At 35.4% G+C, this 23,440-nt stretch overlaps 1 protein-coding gene and 1 pseudogene across 1 annotated transcript; one reads left to right on the forward strand and one right to left on the reverse strand.

Annotated features, from left to right (window-relative positions):
• Positions 1 to 6,565: 6,565 nt before the first annotated feature.
• Positions 6,566 to 7,134, reverse strand: LOC112529646 (annotated as a pseudogene).
• Positions 7,135 to 12,444: 5,310 nt separating this feature from the next.
• LOC112529754 (pollen receptor-like kinase 4) lies at positions 12,445 to 14,943 on the forward strand. The gene is made up of 3 exons (XM_025141142.1): positions 12,445 to 13,204; positions 13,308 to 13,892; positions 14,016 to 14,943. The coding sequence occupies exons 1-3, from the start codon at positions 12,544 to 12,546 to the stop codon at positions 14,684 to 14,686; spliced, it is 1,917 nt and encodes a 638-aa protein (XP_024996910.1). The 5' UTR covers positions 12,445 to 12,543; the 3' UTR covers positions 14,687 to 14,943.
• The last annotated feature ends 8,497 nt before the right edge of the window (positions 14,944 to 23,440 follow it).

A 23,440-nucleotide genomic window follows, 5' to 3' on the forward strand; every position in this document is an offset into this window, starting at 1 on the left:
ATTCCTTCAGAAAACTATGCCTGCCCTTGTAACAGTTTCGAAATATATGCTCTGTTGGTATTAAAATCCATCCTTTTTGTACCTATCAAAGACCAATCAATAACTAAATTAAAGGGGTTCTATAAGCTATATAAACATTACAATATGTACTAGATTTATTATAAAAACATGTTTAAATATAAGCTTATCAAAAAGGAGTCCTTGAAAAATACAATGTTAACCACAGAATTGCCACGACCTATCACCCTCAAACTAATGGTTTGGCAGAGCTCTCTAATAGAGAAATCAAAAGCATTTTGGAAAAAGTGGTCAAGCCCAATAGGAAGGACTGGGCATTCAAATTAGACGATGCTTTGTAGGCATACCGAACTGCTTTCAAAACACCAATCGGTATGTTTCCATATAAGATAGTCTACGGAAAAGCATGTCATTTGCCCTTAGAACTTGAGCACAAAGCATATTGGGCTATCAAAGAGCTCAATATGTCTTTGGATGAAGCCGGAAAGAAAAGAAAGTTTCAACTTTGTGAAATGGAAGAGCAAAGACAAATGTCTTATGAAAATGCCAAACTTTATAAAGAAAAGACAAAGAAATGGCATGATAATAGGATCCAACACCGGGAGTTGAAAGAGGGACAGAAGGTCCTCTTGTTTAACTCTAGGTTGAAATTATTCCCGGGAAAGCTCAAGTCTAGGTGGTCCGGACCCTTTTTCATTCATAAAGCTTACCCTTATGGAGCGGTTGACCTCATTAACCCGGAGGACGGTGTTTAAAGTGAATGGTCAACGAGTTAAGGTATTTCATGATTCTGTAGCATTCCCAGAGCATTGCTCTGAGAATTGGGCTATACCTTAGAATGAAGGTGTTTTTGGTCCAAGGTTTGTTTGTAAATATTTTCCTTCTTTATCTTTCTGTTTTAGAGCAGTTATGTTTTAATAGTTTGGTCTTGTGTAGGTTGTTTTCAAGGAGGTTATCATGGGAAATTGATGTTCTGCCAATGCTACAGCATTCAGTGGTTCACATGTGAAGATTGGCAGCACCTTTGTAAGAAAAACAAGAGAGTACAAAGTGATGTCATCACTGTATCACAACAGTTTTTGTTAGTCAAAATTCTCAGATTTTGTCCCCCATGCACCACTAACCCACTCTATCTAAATCAAGGTTTATCCATTGGATAACTACCATTGGGCATTACCTTAACCGTCAAAAACAAATGATTAGAAAGACTTAATGGAGAGATGACCTTTCATCTTCCCCATAACCACCTTTGACACTTACCATTGCCGGCTTCATCATCCATACATCACCCGCCGGTTTCTCATTTCAAATCACCATCACCATTGCTAAGACTTCCCATCACTCCTCATTTTGATTAACCACTCTCAATAAACCCTCAAACCACTCTCAACTCACTGTTACCACTCCTCTCTACTCAAAACCATGGCACGAATGAAGAGAACCGACGTTCGAGACCCACCACAGCCGGTCCGGCGAAGCAACCGCCAGCGGGCTTGCGCCTCAGCCTCACGACCGACAGGGGAGCCCGAAATGATAGACCTGGTTGCAAACAGCCCCTTGTCGTTGCCACCCTCATCACCGTTGCCGCCTAGACCGCCGATAGTCACTCCACTCATCGCCGACTCTTCTCCTCCGCGCGCTAGACGAGCGTCGCACCGACCTCCCTCGCTTTCTCCGCCTTCAACCGACTATCCCCCATCGCCTCCACTATCGTCCAATRTCACTCTTCCATCTCCACCACCTGTGACATTCGACATCAACGCTTCACCACCATTATCGCCGCGGGCAGTCGCTAGCCCTAATTTGAGCATTGAGGTAACTTTTACTGCAAGCCCTAATGAACTAGTTGAGGGATTAACGACCTTCGATTCTTCTGAGGATGAACATTTGGTTCCACCACACTCACCATCCACTGTATTGAGTCCTCCAAAATTGTATTTGCTCACTTGGTATGATCAACCCTGTGCACACATGCCCGAAGCCACTGTGTTGGCTGACTCTGCACCTCACATTGTTGAAAATGAATCTGTTGGGCTTGATGACATTAACCTGCATGATAGGGAAGAGGTCATTAGTTCCCCACACAATGAGGTTGATTTGGAAGCCGATATACGGAATTTGACCCCAATTCCTACTAAAAAGAGGAAAGGATTGGGACGAATTTTTGCTACCCGGTCAAAATCTGTGTGTAGTCAGCCTCTTAGAAAGAAACCAAGGCGCACCCCGCTTCTGTCCAGTTGAGGCATACTGCCTTCATGCCTCGAAAATCACCTCGAATGGCCACGGTTAGGCCTGAAGATACAGCCGGACCTTCTCGGGTGCGAGCCACACGAAGCACGACAAACACTAGACCCATTCCTAGGCTACAACAGCCGTTCAATGGGTTTAGCACTGAGGTCGCACAACTGAAATATGCAAAGATGAAAAACAAGAAGGTGCTACCAGATAAGGGGTTCGATAGGCGGAGTATCGATGAATTCAGTTTTATCCGGGACGTGATCAATAGGCAGGGATGACAAATGCTATGTGAGGTAAAAAAACTCTTTTAATTTATCTTTGATTAGAGAGTTTTACGCCGAGGCTTGTGTTTTTAGCACCCACAAAGATTAAGGTCCGGGGTGTTCGAGTGAGTATCTCGGCCAAAGCTATTAATAAGCTTTTAGGCCTTTCACCCCCGACCGAGACTGATTTTAAGACGCTTTTTTAATCGGCCTCATTTGCCCAACTGGAGGAAATTGGTAGAGAGCTTGGGAAGGTCGGGACCGGATGGGATGTCCATAGTAACTATATGTTACGGACTTATAGGGCTTCAAATTTAAATCCCGATGCTAATGTTTGGATGAATTTCATTTGATATTTTCTCAACCCAACTACTCATGATAGCTCCATTTCGGTTGAGAGAATCATTTTATTATACTGTGTGGTTACGGGTAGGACCATTAATGTGGGGGAAGTTGTTGAAAAGGCCATTCTTTATTGTTCCAAAAGGAGACAAGGGAAGTTGTTTTTCCCAGGCCTGATTCACAAGTTACTTATGCAAGCGGGTGTTCCCGAGTACACCGATGACTTAGTTATTAAGGAGTGTGAGGAGAAGTGGACAATAGATATGAAGGCTGTTTCAAGACTTAGAGAGAAGAGTGAGAGAGGAAGGGAATTGTCTGGTGTGACTAGAGCTACGGAGGAGCTTTTAGATCAAAGTGGCAGTATGATGGACTTCTTGATAGAGCAGCGGGCCGAGATGGTAGAAAGGTTAGAGACCATGCAAACTGATTTGACAAGCAGGTTGAAAGCAAATGAACGAAAGATGAAGAAGAGGTTCGATAAGCTGAAAGAAGATTTGGAGAATGGAGTAGCTGAAAAGATCAAGAGAATGCAGAAAAAGCTAAATCGGTACAAGGCGGAGACCGAAAGACTGAGGACAGAGATTGCATCCGTGGCTGCCCGGAATACACAACCTACTCCTTTGGAGTAGGACAGGTTCTACCACCTTACTTTAGCTTCATATTTTAATTTTTTAGTCAGGAATAGTTTTTTAGAATTTATAGTCTTATTTTTATGCATGATCATTTCAATTGAGGGCGGTTAACACATGAGATCATAGCCCAAATAATTTTAGTGATTGTTTGTCATTTGATCATGGTACTTTGTTTTTTACTAGAACTAGCAAAACTGTTTTTGAGAAAACACTTTGATCACACAATCACCATTAGGAAATGAGATAGGTCATCTTTTCTATACTCATACTAGCCACTTGCACCCTTTATACACAATATTACTCCACAAAACGCCAATGAGGACATTGTCATATTCAAGTTTGGGGGAGGAGTTCACATAAGGACACAAAGTCAATACAAAAGAGCAAAGCTCTAAATTGATTCCTTATCACACAAAGGGTGTTGAAAACACAACAAAAGTCCCATAGGGGCTATGTGTTTTAGAAAATGTTTTGAAATGGCACAACAAAAGTCCCATAGGGATTATGTGCAAACTCCAAACAAAAGAGGCCAAAAGGCTCAAAATTTTGAAAATTTTATATATGGAGTATATAAGTGAAAAAGGCTATGAGAGAAAAGATACGCTAATGAGAGAAAACCCTATAAGCCCTATTGATCCTAAAATGGTGATTGTGTTTGAACTTAACAAAGAAAAGGGAATGCTAGCCTATGGTTCATGCAAAGAACTTAGTTTTAAATTGACACTTCTTAGATTTAGGAAAGGCTATGAACATCATGTTGCTATAACTCTCTTTGGGAAGGCACTTAATGCCTTGATCATGCATTTTAGTTTATATTGAGTCTTTATATTTGTCTTTTGGTTGCTTGGGGACAAGCAACGGTTTAAGTTTGGGGGTATGATATGTGTTGAGAATTTAACACATAACGCGCTCTTTTTACGTCTTTTTAGTTACAATAATTTCTTTTTATTCCCACTTTGAGTTATTTTCATTTATTTCTTTATACTTTTGTTATTATGAAGCTAAGTATTATGGTTGACTTGTTGGTTTGTGTAAATGAAGCTAATTGAGAGTTTTTGTGAAAACAGCAAATGCTGCAGCATTGGTGCAGCGTCGACCTGATTCATGCAAGGCTTTTTGGAGGGCTTAATGAACAAGACGTTGACTTTTTGAAGATGGAGGACAGCTGGAAATTGCTGGATTTTTAGTAGAAAATTCTGAAGATAGACTTTAGTTAGGCTTATGTACTTTTTAGTTAAACTTTGGTTGGTTTGTAACTTGATTTGGAAGACTTAGCCTACAAGTCTTGTTATTTTGTCTTCTTGTGCCCCTTTTTGGTATAAATAGAGGGTTTGGGATGCCTTCTAAACCATCCTTCCATCCATTAATCTCATCTTTAATCCTACTTTCCATCTTTTCTCTCATTTGCTAGCTTTTGTAAACCCTCTCAAAGAGTGCTTTTAATTTTACGTATTCAAGTTCTTCATCTTTTTCTTTATTTACTTTCTCGCCTTTTATTTTCCTTCATTTATTTTCTCGTCTTTTATTTTATCGCTATTTACATTCCGTCATTTATTTTCCGCAATTTACATTCTCGTCATTTACATTCCGTCATTTATTTTCCGCAATTTACATTCTCGTCATTTACATTCCCGTCATTTATTTTATCGTCATTTACATTTCCGTCATTTATTTTATCGTTWTTTACTTTACGCAATTTACGTTTATGTCTTTATYTTYCGTCATTTATTTTTTACTTTCCGTTATGAGTAGTTAAGCTTTTATAGCTTGGGTGTAAGACGGAAATGTGAGATTTTCAAACCAAACGAAAGTAGCTAAGTGTTTTCGAAAACGACGTTCCATTGTTTCATTCGAGTTTTTATAAAACCAAGCACACTTCTTGACGGATTGATCACTTGAAAGTGTTAAAGTGCGATGGACGTAGAGATAAGCCATCATTAAGCACGTCAACTTGGATGACATAAGAGGTAGACTTGAGAAAGTTGCCGACAAGGAGACTTGTCATTTTTGTTTTTCAAAACGTAACTCCCGACGGGTTGGTCACTTGTCAAAAGTGTCAAAGTGCGATATATTCCGAGATGAAATATCAAGAACACACCAACTCGAATGATATGGGAATCGACTCGAGAGAGTGATTTTTAACGAAGAGATTTGTTTATCCATATATTTTGAAAACACCATTGTGTCACTATCCCCGGACCAGACACCACATAGAGATATGGGTGGAAAGCTATAAGATAGTGAAATGGTGAAGTCCGAGAGGAATGCCTTCAAAATAGATGGTGGAACTTAGTTTCGGAACACTGCTTGTTGTAGCATTCCTATAGCATTGCTACAGTATTGGCTGCTGGAATTTGTGTTTGGATATCACCTTAAATCTTACACGCTTGCTTCTTTTATATATTATGTATTCTGTTTTGGATCAACTTAAAATCAAACAAAAGTCTTCAAAATTGTCATCTGAAATCATCTCTTTCATTGGACTCTAATCTAACTTTGGCTACAATCCMTGTGGACGATAATCCGGTACTTGTACCACTTTATTACTTGGAAAGACGACGTTGGGCCATATTGTATACTTGCTTTTTGGCCCAATTTCATTAAGTCTAAATGTGTGAAATATAACCGACCAGATTTATTTCTAGATTCTTATGTGATAAGGATATTGATAGTGGAATCATACAAACACAAGAAGGGAAAATGGTTCCTTTTGAATGATACTTTCACAAGGATTAGAGAGTACTGCTAAAAGATGGGGAAATTTCTTAGATGTTGAATTAGCTACGAATAAATCAAGAAAGATTTATGTTAAAAGTTAAATAGTTTTGTTGTCTAAATTGTAGTTTAGAAAGGCATACTCATTGTAGACGATTACCAACTCCTTGGAAGTGATCATCAGGACCGGTCTGGGGCACTACGACCCTTATTTCCAACAAATATGCAAAGTTGATTGTGCTCCCAATAAAATATGCTCAAGATAATGATATATGCTCAAGATAACGACAACAAATGATATATACAAAAGACAAGCACATATTGAACCCCATTTGCCATCTCACCTTCTTGAAGCTTCTAATAATCTCCAAATATGAAATCAATCTTATAAAGCGCAGGCACCATGGTGAAAGAACACATCAGCATGAGCATCAATCTGAAAATTCAAGGCACAACTGGAAGCGTGGAATAAAATAGACGATTTCCTATCACGTTAAGGGTGAAACTCTTTGCCAAAAGCGCCGAGACATAGGTGGAAGTCATTGTTGAGTCTTGTGGGCAGTTGATCAAGAAGTTAACTTGGCTTACAAATCTAATCGATAGAAAATGACATATGAAAGAGAAGAGAAAGAAAACAAGGAGTATTACATACTTCAATGCCACCATAAACTCTCCATGTGCCCCATAAAATAATGGCGTTGAGTGGTTTTTTAACACTATAAGTACTACTGATACTCGCTCTTAAACCACATAAAAGTACTGACGTGGTGGCCATTATGGTTAATCCCATGATTTTGTTTCTTATTGTTTGGACAGCTAAGATATTTTTCTTTTCATTACCCTGTCAAAAAGATTGTAAATTATGTTCAAAAGACTAATAATACATAAACATCAATCACATTTAAAATTTCGAAGAAACCAATCATTTCTTATGAAGAATCTTGCACAAAAACTTATTTTGGTCATCTATATACGTCATTCTTAAGATAACATTATGATTGTGGCAAGTTATTGCTATTTTTGGTTGCGATGGATCCATCACAAGGCTATAATGAGAGGTAGTACTGTTGTGCTCTTCGCAATTTCACATGCATAGCACCACATACCATCCACAAGGAATATGCATATACTACGTACGTACATACATAACAGAAAAGTTTGTGAAGGTCATAAAGATGCGATTCGTTGAAAAATCACTGACATAATATATATATATTTTTTTTAATTTGAAAAATTGCTGACTGAATATATTTTATTTTTAATTAAAATAAATTTTCTCCAGTAATCTTTTTTAAATGTGAGTACTTTTTTGGTATATTTGTTTTATTTTATAGATGTAAGTACTTTTTTGGTTCAAAAAAGTTTAGTGACTTAATCGTTCGAAATATGAAAGTTCATTGGCTTTTTTAAGACTTTTTCAATTAGTTTATCACATTAACCAGTTGTATAGGTCATAAGAATGTATCTAACATGTTTTAGAAAGTTCAATGAGTTATTTAACAGGTTTTGTAATGTCTAAGGACTTATTTGTTCCAAAAAAATTGTCCAATAACGTAATCATTCCAAACACTAAAAGTACATTGATTTTTTTATACTATTTTCGTTCATTTATTTGCATTTTTTCATCCGCATCAATATGGGTAATTTGATTAAATCAATCAATGGTCAATTTTAGTTAGTAAAAATAATAATAATAAGGTGCCATTTCGTTTGAAGGAATAAAATGAATTTGGGGGGATTTGCATTTCAAATCTATTATAATCCAATTGGTTTGTTGGATTATCCGGATTTGAAATCCTAGGATTTAATTGAAACACTTCAAACATAGGATTTTGAAATCCTTAGGGAGTGCTCGGGATTTTGTACAATCAATAAGGTTTTAGAAAATAATAAAAACATTTATTTTGTAATAATCAATTAATAAAAATGTAATTCATTTATCTTTATAATTATTTATAATTTTTTCTATAAATTATTTATAAATAATGAAATCCAAATCTTACAAACCAAACACACCAATGACTTCAAATCCATTCTAATTCAAATCCCTCCATTAAATCGAAATCACTCAAAAGCAATCATGCAAACCAAACGGACCCAGGTTAGCAAAAGAATCTGCCTCTCTCTCTCTTATTGCACTCAGCATGTTAACCAACTTCGTTGATAAAACTTGTGATGTGCCTAAAACGGTAATAACTTATTGTAACATTTAAGAAGATGAAATCTTATTAAATTGCTCTCTAAGAGCGCCTTTGTGGAGAGAAGTGAGGTTTCATCATATATAGAGAAAAAAGGATCCAAATCTAGTCGATATGACCCTCTAACAATATGTTTTTGTACAAGACACCTTATATAACAACTTATAAAGTCCCTTAATTACTACATGTCCATGCATATTGATTGTTATTATATTAATTATCCTTTTGAAAATACGGTAATCTCTTTATGAACTTACAATCACCATAACCATATACATTCTTGTCAACCAACTTGATTGATAATTAGAAATCTCCATCTTGTTTAAGCTTTTTAAAGTGGTGCATGAAAATGGGAGGGACGGAGGGTGGTATTAATGGGTGGTGTGAGGTTTCAGTGGGAAGAGGTGGATCCAGTCATCGAAGAACAGTTTCAACGGAGAATGACGGTCACCGGAGAAATGGAAGGTGACCGGATTTACGAGACGTGGTTGGATTGAAGAAACGGAAGGGATGGAGTGGGAGAGGAGAGAGTTTCTTGATTTTAAATGGTATACACGTGTGATAATGTAATTGGTGTGTTAAAAAATAAAATAAGCATAGATAAACATTTGTAAAATAAACATTTCTTGATTTTAAATGGACGGTTTTGCCCTCCTGTGCTTGCACATGGGCTCATTTTAACGGACTAAAATAGACAGACATCGGACCATATCTAACAGAAAGTGCATACCATAAGTGCATTATATATATTAAATGAAATATAGCGATGAAATTCGTAAAAAATCCGCATACCACATGAATGAAATTCGTAATTTGCTCTTCAAAATATATATATGATCATAATATTCATGAACCCGACTTGTCCTTAAAAAATTCATCTTTGTTTCTCGTTTTTAAAAGATATAAATAGCAATATCGTGAATAATTATCAACAGATTGCAAAATATTCTTTTGCCACCAAGAGGAGTAGCGTGTAAGTCACAAATGCTATACACTAATTCTAAAACTTTAGAAGATCTTTGAACTTAGGAAAAAGATTGCCGAGCAGTTATACCATGTATGCATGTTTGGCACTTTTTGTTTTTGTCATCTATTTCCGATCGTAGACCAACTTTTGCATATTCATCGAACATGAAAATGAATGTGACCAGACCATCATGCCATAATAACAAGGAAGAAATTAATAAAGTAAGCGGAACTACTAATTATTTTATTATCGTTATTCATATGTTTTGACCAATCCATCTCAACCAAATGCTTTAATAAACATATAAATTAGTAGCAAAAAATCGGAAATTAAGAATCGGTAGAAATCAAAAGTAAATTAGATATAAAAATCAAAGAGCAAGAGCAAAAATCAACAGAATTGACTAGGGTTTTGTATGTTTTTGTGTTCGTTGGGAGTTGAGACGTTGTTGCCTCACTCAAACAAGGTATGAGAGGATTAGCTTGACCAAAATATTTAGTAGCAAAAACAAGAAGTACGTAACTTGAAGCATGAATGTGCGTAGGGTTTTTGGCTTTTTGGGTTTGTGACACTGTTGTCAATACAATATCAAGAGATACCTAAATCTACTATTATTGCCTAACGATTGTGCAAGGTTTCCCGGTGCTAGATGGAAGGGGCAAGGGTTGCACAATATATATAGGGAAAGGGTTGGCCATTCAGGCTAGGATGGGAGGGGCATGGGGCACCGAGAGAGAATACAAAAATTCTCTTTTAAAACCTTTTCACTACAAAAAATAGGAGTATCAACGACGGAAAATTCCGTCGCTAAAAGACATAATCCGTCGTTGATCATCTGTCGGTTAAAAGCTCGTATGTAATGCTATCAGTGACAGATCAACAATAGATTTTAGCGACGGCTCAGCGACGGATAGTATTTGTGATAGATTTGCGACGAAAATGTTTCAACGACCGGATTAGTGATGGATGAGCGACAGATACTTTCAGGGACAGATAAGTGAAGGAAACCTTTCAGCAACAGATTAGCAAGGGACTTTTGGCGACAGGTTAGCGGGGGACTTTTAGCGACAAATTAGCGAGGACCAGAAACTTTAGCGATGGTTTTTCCATCGCTAATTCGTCGCTATTTTTAATAATTTAAAATTATATAACTCTTAAACCTTTCAGCAATGGACATGCCAAAAACCAGTTTCCTCGCAAATCCCTCACAGATTAGCGGATCAACGATGACCAGGCCAAAAATCATTTTTTGCAAATCCCTCATTGATCAAGGACAGATTAAGGAGGGAACTGGTTTTTGTCTTGTCCATCACTGATTTGCAAAGGATTTTTTCTGTCGGTAATAACCATTGCTGATACTCTATTTTCTAGTAGTGTTTTTTGACTAGGTCCCCACCCCTAACTTAGAAGGTAGGTCCGCCCATCTGAATCTTTCACTATCAAAACATTCCAACTTAACGATATTTGCATGATGTTTGTTGAAGATTCTTTGACGTCATCTTTGCTTGAAGATTGTTGTTTTAGGGTACTAAATATATGACTTGAACATTTATAAAACTATCACTTTTACCCCAACACCGGAAAGAACATCAATTGTGCAATAAGTTAATAATTTCTTGTAAAGATAAAATGAAGCAACATGTGTAACATAATTATTAACACCGCATCAGTAGTGTTAATTTTGGTGAACTATCAAGTTTACGAGGTTTCTAGTAACTAAAAATTGTGTTTCTACATCAACATAATTTTTATAGTAATATGGTAAGAGATGGATTGATTTTGTGATGAAAATGTGCGTATACAACCATCATGGACAACCCTTTAAAGAACCATCGTTATCAGGTTGGGTTGGGTTGATGTGTCCTCCAAGAAACAACTTCAATACTCCGCTATCCATCTTATATTATCAATTGAAAAGCTATATCCCTCAGCTTTCCATGAAAGTCACGGTAAACCCTTGAACATATTAAACCTATAAAAACGCATCAAAAACAATATTAAGCGATGAATGTGTCAAAATTGGAAATTCAAGACCGAGTTTTAACAACCAAACAATCTCATTTGTTCAAGTATTGACAATGAAGAGTTGCAATACCGTTCCCAAAACAACTATCACCGTTAGAGTTGATAAAATAAATTTTTGCAACTTAATTTGAGCGGTCGATATATAAGTGCAAAGTGTGTCATCATAGCACCGCATATTTTGTGCCCGCGGTAGCGTGCAACACTCTTTCGAAGCCCCCACCGTTTCCCATAATTTAAATTTAATACAAACGAAATGGTACCCTTTACGTATATATACACGTTTCATTTCACTCTTTCAAGTAAGGTGAAACTCACCAAACGAGACCCTCTATTTTCCATCACCCAAAGTACTACCTTGGACATTATTACAAAAATTTCTCTTAACATATATTAAATTATCATTATTTTTTGTATTATTGAAAGAAACATTAAATATTTGAAATTACGACTATGCCCTTGGAAATTGCCAGCTAGAAACAATTTAGACATTGTGTCTAACGCAAAGACACACAACAACAACAACTTAAAGTGTATGGCTTTAGATATCTTCCAAGGACTTCTCTTGTTTCTTTAAGTTACAAATACGCCAAAAGTTAAATCCCTTACGGCGATGACGCCAACCAACACAAATATCGATAGACGAAATCAAACAATGAACTCTTGAACGTTATGTCTGGGTTTTCTGTTTGCAATTGTTTAAACAACCATCGAAAATATGAGTCTAAACGGTATAATTAATTTTTCTCGTTTTGGATAAATTTATGAACTAAATCACGCTTTACTTTAAGTTGGTTGAAACAAGACGCATGAAAGCTTTAGAATCGAACCTAAGCCTGATACACTTCGGTTTTGATCGAATCCATGGTTTGATCAAATAATCAAAAAATGGCAAAAATCTTAGCCGGCCTTGGTGAAACAGCTTATCAGAATCATTCCCAACACATTGGGAATCTCACCACCTTATACCGTTGTCTTTTTCTCCCCATAAAACCATCAGTATTTCAGCCCCTCCACCATTCATCTCCATTTGTTTCCTCGACGTCGACACAGTATAAGTTGTATCGCCCACTGAAAACCACTTAAAACAGCTGCAACATCTGCTGTTCCTTCAAAACTTACCACATTTGCATCGATCTTAAGCCAATATGGCTTGTAGCAGACCACCATATTGGCTTACACTCCTCTTGATTCACGTTTTACTAACATGTTCACTGGTTTTATCCGACGAAGAGGATGGTAAAAAGCTACTGAAGTTCAAAAACTCACTCCTCAATACGGAAGGTCTAAGCAACTGGAATATTACTTCCGCACCATGCAACAGTAAACCACAAAACTGGACAGGGGTGATCTGTAATGATGATGGAAGTGTGTTCGGGTTACAGCTTGAGAACATGGGTTTAGGTGGGAATATAGACATGGATACATTGGCTGAGGTAACGAGTATTCGAACGTTAAGTTTCATGAATAATAACTTTGAGGGCACGATGCCTAACGTACAGAAGATTGGCCCGTTGCGTGGGGTTTTCCTCTCATATAACAAGTTTTCTGGAGATATAAGTGGCGATGCGTTTTCTGGGATGAGCGGGTTGAGGAAAGTCGAACTGGCGAATAATGATTTCACGGGTAAAATTCCGATATCGCTTACACAGTTGCCGCTTCTTGTGGATTTGCAGCTTCAAAATAACAAGTTTGAAGGAGAAATACCAGATTTTGATCAGAAAGATTTGAAAGTGAACTTTGCAAACAATAGACTTGAAGGTTCTGTACCTCAGGGGCTCGGAAACCAGGATCCAAGCTCATTTGCAGGTAACCCTAAGTATGCATTATGCATTATCATCATTATTTGGTTAATTAATTTTGAAATTTTGATATAAATTATTTACATGTTACCGGCATATTGGGTCTGCAGGAAATAACGTTTGTGGAAAACCTCTTGGCTCATGTAAGATAAAGAAACGAAACACTCTAAAGATCATCATCATCGCTATTGTGTCCCTGGTTGCAGTGTTGGCTGCCATTGTTATAGCCATGTTCCTCTTTCGTGCCCAAAAGAGAGGCAAAAACGAATACAGAAACCAAATCAAGAAGACCGACAGAAACAATACTTATAAGGCCAATCCAAACGAGATCCAGATGCACAACCAGAAAGAGATATACAAGAGAACCGACAACGGTGGGAAGCTTCACTTTGTGAGGACGGATAGAGAAAGATTCGAGTTGGAAGACCTTCTACGAGCCTCTGCTGATGTGTTAGGAAGTGGGAGTTTTGGATCTTCGTACAAAGCAATGATTTTGGACGGGCCAGCCATGGTTGTCAAGAGGTTCAAAGAAATGAGTAATGTGAGAAAAGAAGACTTCCATGCACATATGAGATTGCTAGGAAGCTTGTCACACCCTAATTTGCTGCCTCTTGTGGCTTTTTACTACAAGAAAGATGAGAAGCTTTTGATCACTGATTTTGCTGTAAATGGTAGCTTGGCTAGTCATCTTCATGGTAAGTTGTTTCGTTCCATATTTTCCCATTATTCAGTATGCAAACAGTTCAAATTACCATCTCTTGATCTATGAGGCTATGAAAACATGGACCATTTATTACTTGACATTATTTTGTCTTCAGTTAAACGGAAACCTGATGAACCAGGATTGGATTGGGCAACACGATTAAAGATAATCAAGGGCGTAGCAAGAGGGCTTGATTATCTCTACCAGGAGCTTCCTCGCCTATCACTACCTCATGGTCACCTAAAATCATCGAATGTACTTCTTGACGATGCTTATAATCCCCTTTTAGCAGACTATGCTCTAGTTCCCCTAATCAACAAAGAACACGCACAACAACTGATGGTGGCCTACAAGTCGCCGGAATTCACCCAACATGGCCGGACGACAAAAAAGACAGATGTCTGGTGCTTTGGGATCTTGATTCTGGAGATGCTGACTGGGAAGTTTCCCGCGAACTATTTAGAACAAGGAAAGGGAGGTAAACCGGATTTGGGGACATGGGTGAACTCTGTGGTGAGGGAAGAGTGGACCGGCGAGGTGTTTGATAAGGAGATGAAAGGGACAAAGAACGGCGAAGGTGAGATGTTGAAGTTGTTGAAAATTGGGATGTGCTGCTGTGAATGGGATATTACGAGGAGGTGGGATCTTAAAGAGGTTATGGAGAAGATAGAGGAGTTGAAGGAGAGGGAAGAAGATGAAGAGTATTCTTCTTATGCAAGTGAAGGAGATGCAAACTCTTCAAGAGCCATGGATGATGATAATTTCTCTTTCTCAGTTACCAGTTAATTTCATATATATATATATATATATATATACACACACACACACTGAAGCATTCAAGCAGACAGGTCTTCATAATGTTATCTGGTTTCGGAAGTAAACAAGATGGAGATAAGATAGGAAAAAGTGGGAAGAGATTGTTCTACACAACGTCTGTGTCATTTATGTGATTCTGTTGATCAATTCCACAAATTATTTTTTTGAAAAGAGATAATAAAGATATGTGAATTAAATAAATATATATAATAAAAGAATGATGTATTGTTTAGGTGAAATAATGAGATTGGCTTCACGTGAGACCAAAGATTTTTCGTGAGACCCGTAAGACCAATTTTTGTTCGTTGATCAACTTTATAAGCTAATGATCTAAAGTTGCACGGTGGCAATTTTGTGATTATTGAGAAGTCGTGTGCCAATTTTGTGATTATGAATGTTTAGATTGTAGATCTAATTCAAAGGTTGAGAATTGGTCTTAGACTTAGATAAGGAAGGATTCCAATTCCAGTTAGATCGCTTCTTCATGAGAGTTGAGAAAGGAGTCGATAATGTGGCCTGAGCGTGGAGGATCGTGCCCTATTGTTCTTAAAAGCTCATGATCGGGCTGGGCACGCTTAAAAGGCTATAACTCTCGCTCCTGGTCTTCGTTTCAAACCTAAGACCAGTCGATGCGAATCGTGGAGCAAAGAGCACGTTGTGGTCTGAAAGACTTTTGAACCTTGAAAAGACTGTTTAAGCATGGTTTTTAGATATTTTCGTGTTTTTTACTACTTTTTGGCATTTTTGTTGGGCTTTTAATGTTGGCCCATATTTTTTTAGGCCTATTTTGTTTTGGGGTCTTGTTTGTATCTTTTCTGTGAAATTTGGTCACATTTGAATTTTACAGATTTTGATTTTTCTTCCCAAATTTGGAGTTCGTTTGAATTCGGATTTGAAGCCTAGGATCAGTATTGGTCGAATCAACGAATCCTAGAAGAGGTTATCCACAGGTATTCACAGAATCAATCTCCATTCCCTTCAACCACAAGGGTTGTGGCGTATGGTGGAATATTCTATCTATCCAAGGTCCGATTTCAGGCATACACAACAATTGTGGCTACTATGTTTATCAAGGCTAATTTATTACAAACACAATTTACCGGGATCGATGATTTGTATCACAAGTTGTAAGGCAAAAGAAGAATTCTTATCTTATATCCATCTCGCTATTTCTTATATTTTACACCATAAGAAAATTAGTATTTGGGCAAATAAACATTGCAACAAAAATGATCATATGTGACTGATGCTTTTTTTGTGTTAGTGTTGTTATTGATCCCTTGGTAACGAACCTGCTCATGAATTTTTCAATCACTACAATAAAATTGAGTTTATATGACATCATCAATTGCTAAGCGTCCTAATAAACTGTTTTACAAGACTTAGTTTATAGGATCAAATAATAAAGTGTATCTAAATACGTTGTAACAAGTTTATATGATGATTTTTGGTGTCATGACAAGTTTCTAATGATACTTTTGATACAAAAGTATCATCAAAATTGTCATATTAATTATTTTATAGGAGACTTTTGAGAAAAGTGTCCTATAATAAACCCATTATAAGACACTTATTTTCATAAGACACTTTGTCAAATAGTCATCTGTAAATAGCTAACACGACATTTTTTTATAAAATGTTCTAAAAACTTGTTACAGCACCTAAAACGTCCTATAAACTTATTATGTCTTTAGATAGAAAACTTTATTTTTTATTCTTACAAATTAAGTCTTATAAAGCGGTCTATTAATTCGAAACTCAGAAGTTTTCGACATCGATCCTATAAACCAAATTTTATTGTAGTGAATTATTTTCGTCACAAATAGAAGAATGTATCATCTTTTAGATGATCATTGTTTAAAAATTCTAATAATTCAGTTATATGCCCTTTAGAGATGATCATTAGCGTTAAGAAAACAGAAGTTAATGGATGTAATCACAACATACCACTGAGTAGTCTATTATTCTTCGCTTTAGAATTTATGTGCACAAAGCAAAAACAGTTTACCTCATTGATTTTGTGAATGTTGGAAAGAGATGGTAGTGGAGATGAAAACGGAACTGGATAAACTCAAGAATCGTCTTAGAAACACTTTTCAAATACTATAACTCGACCTTTACAGCCTTGGGTTCATAAACTCAGTATTGGGATAATCCTTAAGTTTTGTCCTTAAATGTGTCATTGAAAGTTAAATGATTAAACATGGGAAAGGTTCGACCTTATATTTCTGTTGTTCTTTCGAGTTCTTGGTGGGTTGGTTTTGGGTGGATATATGTAACAACCATGTTGGGTCATTGACCAGCATCTTCTTAAATCGAAACATGGCGCTGCCTGCTACGCTATAAGGAAATAAGTTGCGCCTTTTCCAGCAGCAATTGCTTTTGGCGTAGTGGTAAGCGCTTGGATCCTAACAAACCGTATTTCCACATAACAAATAACACATAATTTACATATAACCCAACAACTGGTAATACGCATTTTGTCTCATTATATAAAACTGTACAACATTCTGAAAACTACAACTAACTTTTTGCTAATAGCATTCACATACAAAACAATCCATAATTCATAAAGATCAAAATTCATATTTCAAAGTAATCTTTGATCGGTTTCACATATAAGCATCCAAACAGATAATCTCTCATTTTTCTCTTTTTTCTTACCTTCCAAACATGACTGCCCTAATATGCATATTTTTTAAAATAAAATGAGAGTTAGATCATAAGTTCTAGTGAGTAAATCCTTAACAGTACGATGATTACAATCAAACCAGTTCATATAAAACCTTTTGAAACAGTAAATGTATAGTTGGCACTCAGGCGCAACCCGGTTCATCATATAGTTGGCACCCATGCACAGCCTAATTAGTCATATAGTTGGTACCCATGCACAACTCAGTTAGTCATATAGTTGGCACCCAGACACAACATTGCTATTAATTAAATAGTTAGCACTCAGGCACAGCCCAATTCATCATATAGTTGGCATTGAGGTACAATCTGATTCATCATATATCACATAGTTGGCACCCAGACACAACCAAACGTAATAATACTGTAACACTTAAAATCAAACATACCAATGAAGTATAATCTCAAAGTAGCAATTCATTTGATAACATATGCATTTCAGTTCAAAAAGGTTATAAGAAAACTTATCTTGATCACGATATACAATGCAACACACTTTAACAAATATGAAAGATCGAAACCGAACGCGAATATAAATAAAGGTAAGCATAGGTTACCATCTAGATAGATAACTCAACCTTACCTCTTAACACAATCCAAGGATCATAATTGATATCCCGAAAGTCTCCAAAACAACATGAAGTAGAAAACAAAGAACAACAAAACATTTGCTTGCGCAACTTGCCACTCGACACGAGTCATGATTAAAGTCACGCAAGTCATTAAACTTTGAAATAACTTCAAACATTAGTAAAACACTGATATAAAACAAATTTGATCCCAAAAGTGAAAACGAAGTAAAAACTGAAAAACGGACCAAAGTCACGTGGCTAGTGCGCCACCCTCTGTCTTCTTCGATTCGACCTGTGAGTTCAAGAACAAACCATAAATTTTACCAAAACTCATTCCAACCTCTATTTTTTTGGATCAAAACCGTCAAGAACAATATTTTAAAATATAAAGAGTTTCCTTAAATCAAAGAACAACACGTAAATCTCAACAACATCGATTCAAAGAGCTTTACTTACTTAAAAATTGAGGGCACTAAATACCAAATTTTTTAGAAAATAACCAAGCTAAAGATTGAAGACTCACCTTTTAGAATTAAAATTCAACTGAAGCTTTTGAAAATCTACTCCCATTTTTTCCTCTTGGATGTGATTTTCTTTTGAAGGCAAATACTCACATAAAACCTATACTCTGATTTTAAAATTAGGGGTGTACATGGATTAAGTTGGTCGATTCTTGACATTTTTTTCCAAACCAACCCAATTATGGAAGTTTGGAAAAAAAATCTCAACCAACCTAACTCATTCAAAAGTATAATCCAACTCAACCCTTGCTGGTTAGGGCGGGATGGGTTGGGTTTGGTTGGCAGGTTAGTATATACATAAAGTTAGACAAATGAAATAAATAACACGTTATTACAGTCATCCAAATATATATATATATATATATATATAGGGTTGGGTTCACGTGAGACCAAGGGTTTTTCGTGAGACCCGTAAGACCAATTTATGTTCATTGATCAAATTTATGAATTAATGATCTAATGGTTGCAAAGTTGCAAGGTGGCAATTTCGTAATTAGTGAGAAGTCTCGTGGCATTTATAAATGTTTAGATCTGACGATTGTAAATCTAATCCAAGGGTTGAGAATTGGTCTTACGGGTCTCACGAAAAACCATTGGTCTCACATGATCCCAAGTCTATATATATATATATATATATATATATATATTAAAATCGTTAAGTATTAAAATTAAACTACTTAAAAACTCTGAATGATAGCATCTGATTCAAATATATATTTGTTCGACCTTTGTTAACTCTTTCTTCAATTCAATCCTCTCATCTCTAGCAAAAGTCAACTCTACCAGAGACACCAAATTTAGGTTGCAACTATTTAATAAGTTCTCTAAATCATTCAACTCTACAACACTAGAGGGTTATTCATCCTTAACCACAAACCTAGCCACGACTTTTTGACATTCTCTTTATTGAATGACACCTCATTATCATGCTAGTATGAAAGCTACAAATTTTTTATATTTTATCACACAACCTATTCAGATACTTCTTCAATTGGTTTCATAAGTGATCCCACAAAGAACTTGTACTAATTCTCTTACTGTGATAAGCATAGTGTTTTCCACAATAATTCCAAACACATCTAGAATTCTTTTTTGAAAAGCGATCCCAAACGTTTGAGGTTCTACCTCCCATTTGCTTAGATGTGTTTGGTTCATCATTTTCTTTGATTTTTGGAGACATAAAAGTATTTTACATTGCTCTATACATAGGAAATAGGATAAAAAATACGAAGCTACAACCTAGAAGAAACACATGAGATTTCTTTATTAATAAAAAACAAACTTCTAAGAGTATCTATGCAATGAAAACGAAAATTTATGGTTCCAACTTCTAGTTTGAAACATAGTTCATATGTTCATTTATGCGATAAAAACTGAAATTTATATAAAAAAAGAAAGCAATTTCTAAACATTTGTGCTTCCAACTTCTATGAGCATCTATGCAAGAAAGAATCTATACTAAAGTTCATATCGATCATTGACATCATACAATTGCATATATATATATATATATATATATAGAGAGAGAGAGAGAGAGGCCTAATCAAATGAGAACTGATTAGTTTGTGGTAATTGTGAGGTTCAATCTCAACCACAAATCAACGAATAAATTAGAAAATTAATAATTATGGTAGTTTGAGTTAAAATTATAATTAGAGGGCATATTAGGTATTTTTTTTAAAACTCTTCTCTCCTTTCTCCTCTCTCCTCTCTCATCTCTCCGACCTCCAATCTCCGGCCTCCGGTAAAATCGGTATCACAGTATATCACAATGGGTATCACATTATCTATCTTTGTTTTTAAGATTTTAGTTGGTATCACAATGGTATCACAGTATATCACAATGGATATCACTTTGTGTATCTTTGTGATTACTTGGTACCTGTCGGATTAATGTTCACCGGAGGTCGGAGAGAGGAGTTTTTTTTAAAATACCTAAAATGCCCTCTAATTAAAATTTTAACTCAAACTACCATAATTATTAACTTCCTAATTTATCCGTTAATTTATGGTTGAGATTGAATCTCACAGTTACCACAAACTAAGCAGTTCTCCCTTGAATGGGCCCCTATATATATATATATATATATATATATATATATAGAGAGAGAGAGAGAGAGAGATAGGTTGGGTTCACGTGAGACCAGTTTGTCTTCGTGAAACCTGTGAGAATACATTTTTATACTTGAAACTTCACAGCAAAACATTTTGAATGTAAACGAAATCCGAACCTTCACAGCAAAAACACTGTGAATTTTACTTTCATTAAGTTTTACTGTGAAGTTTCAAGTGTAAAAAGATGGTCTCGCGGGTCTCATGAAAACATGTCAGTCTCACATGATCCCAAGTATGTATGTATGTGTGTGTATGTGTATTTCGAAATAGTATATATTAGGATGGGTTGTTAGCGAGTTGGGTTGGGTGGATTTCACGAGTTGACGATTTTTTGTATACCCCTGTCTTAGAATGAACCAACAAAAAGGTGATTACTTCACTTTAAACATATTTTCAAACCAAACCCTTAACGAAAACCAAATAATATAACAACCCCTAAAGTTATAAACTTAATAAAACTTGGTAACTATGGTTATAACAATATATAGCAATGTCAGATTGTTGGCTGTAAAACCCAAAATAATATTATAGTAGTCTTTAAGATATTTTTTATAAATAAGAATGATTACCTAAAATATTGAGTAATTAAATAAATTAATTAGAAGTGTTAAATTATTTATTTGATTAATTGAATGGAGTAGTTGTAGAAATCATAAAATATGAACTAACCGAAACAAGAACCAATATGGAAATAAATTGTTGATTAAGGGTGAAAAGTGTAAGTTTTATCAAAGTAGTGAGAGCAAGGGGCTAGATGTAAATCTCAAAAAGTTCAGGGGGACAAGAGTCATATTTTTCAAAGATAAGGGCCTTATTTTGCCAATAGTACATCTCTTTTTGGAGATGGTGACCTCATAGCTAAAAACCGCGATTTCAACCTGATTTTTCTACTAATACGCCAAAACTATTAACATATAAATATAGAGCACCGACTTATGATCTTTTTCATTCATATAACTTAAAAAATCATTAAGTTTTGAGAAAGAAATATGAGTTTGAAGTTCAGAATCGTATTTGAGTTTGTTTGAGTACTCTATTAAACCCCAACAGCCTCATGTTAAGATTTGTAATGTGAATGCCTTTACGTTTTGCAGAGATATAAGGTGAATGAGAAGATCGAAAAGTTGGAAGAAGAAAAGATTTTTTGCGTAGACGAAAATACCAAAGGAAGTTATTCATATTCAAGCAAGTTTCAATAATATCATTGTCTCAGATTTATGTTTTCATGGTTCAATTGTTATGTTTTCAAGTAGTTGAGTTTTAGTTTTGAAGACAAAACTTTAAATGAGAAGATGGAACTCATTAGTCAAAAAAAAAATTTGTGTTCTTCATGTCAAAACGTTGTTAAAAATGTTACCAAGAGTTTTATGCAAAAAGAATGAAGTAAAAAAGAGCAATAAATGAACCATTTTCAAGCTCAAAGATGAACAACCATGGCTACTTCTTTTTGGGTCATGAACGGGGTGGGGTCGGTCACGAACTAGGTGGGTCGGCTCAAGATATGACCCAACACCCACGTGTCGACCCGTTAAAAATAGAGAACCTATGCAAGGGGTTGGGTTTAATCACGTGGCCCCAACGATGAAACAAAGCACTTTAACCAACTTAACTAATGTTTTAGGGGTTGTTTGTAAATTGTTGAATGATTTGGTGCAGAATGATTAAGTGGTCAAAATGATTAATAGGCTCTCATGATATAGTATAAAATGAAATATAATTGTTTAGTAATTGTTTATAATGAAATCATTCAGAGGGTTTTAGAACCATGAAGAGTCAGACTTTTTTCTGTCAAACAAGATTTACCTCTTAACGATTCAAAAACTGCCTCTTAATGGGACTATTAAGAGGTAAACAAACAATCACTAACTTTTATTTTATTAACACGGCAGATTTCATTTATTTATTTATTTATTTATTTACAGGTTTCATTAATATTCATTATATCCCCTAGAGCTCTTGAAATCTAATTCAAGCAATATTAACTTACTGAAATTTTCAGAAAGTTTTTTTTTGTACTTAAAAAATATTACGTTTGACTTGGTGTTCTTTATTTCTTTGAGCTTAAAAATTACCAAAACGACCCTACAAATAGAAATCAGTATTTTATCAATACTACGAGTGTTTGCTCTTTAAAATTACCGAAATAACCTTATGTCTATCGAAGTTTTTTTTTTTGTTACACTCTTCGTGAAATTACCAAAACAACAACAACAAAACTCAACCGCCAAAAACATCTAGTTTCAAGAAGCATACAAAAACGACGAAGAGTAATCAACTAAATCACAATTCAAAACACGTTTAAATGATTTTGACCTTTTAATTGTTAACTAAAAAACCAAGTTATCATTTTAATAATATCGTTCAGATTTCATCCTGGAATTTGTTCATTTTAACGGTTTCTTGTCCCTCAATTTTATTTAGTTGGTTTTCGTGTATAATGTTTGTTAATTTCAGACGGAGTTCATCCCTCCATCTAACGATTGTTAACTTTCTTCATTAACTCCAATTAAATAAAGGTATTTTAATCATTTCATCTGTTTTCTTATTTTTGTACTAAAAACTAGAAAAAAAAAAGTATTTATATATTATACATATGAGGAAAAAGTGTAAGAAAATGAAACCAATTCTTATTTTGATAAACCAACTTTAAAATCTTCATTTTAAATATCATATATTAAGGGTCTAATTCATCTAATCTATATCTATATTATCTTATAAAGCATTTGGCTAAAACTTTTAAAAACTCTTAAAACTCTTAAAAACTCTTAAACCTGTTCATCCCTATCCGATTTCATCCCATATCTGAATTCGTGTAACTAACTGCA

The sequence above is a fragment of the Cynara cardunculus genome (genome assembly GCF_001531365.2).
Source record: "Cynara cardunculus var. scolymus isolate 2C chromosome LG 16, CcrdV1, whole genome shotgun sequence".
In the NCBI taxonomy this organism is placed as follows: Eukaryota; Viridiplantae; Streptophyta; class Magnoliopsida; order Asterales; family Asteraceae; genus Cynara; species Cynara cardunculus.

Excerpts from the sequence above, each read along its gene's own strand:
- LOC112529754 (XM_025141142.1), top strand. The coding sequence starts at position 12,544 with ATGGCTTGTAGCAGACCACCATATTGGCTTACACTCCTCTTGATTCAC. Across the intron at positions 13,205-13,307 it reads GGATCCAAGCTCATTTGCAG|GAAATAACGTTTGTGGAAAA; the intron begins GTAACCCTAAGT and ends TTGGGTCTGCAG. Across the intron at positions 13,893-14,015 it reads CTTGGCTAGTCATCTTCATG|TTAAACGGAAACCTGATGAA; the intron begins GTAAGTTGTTTC and ends TTTTGTCTTCAG.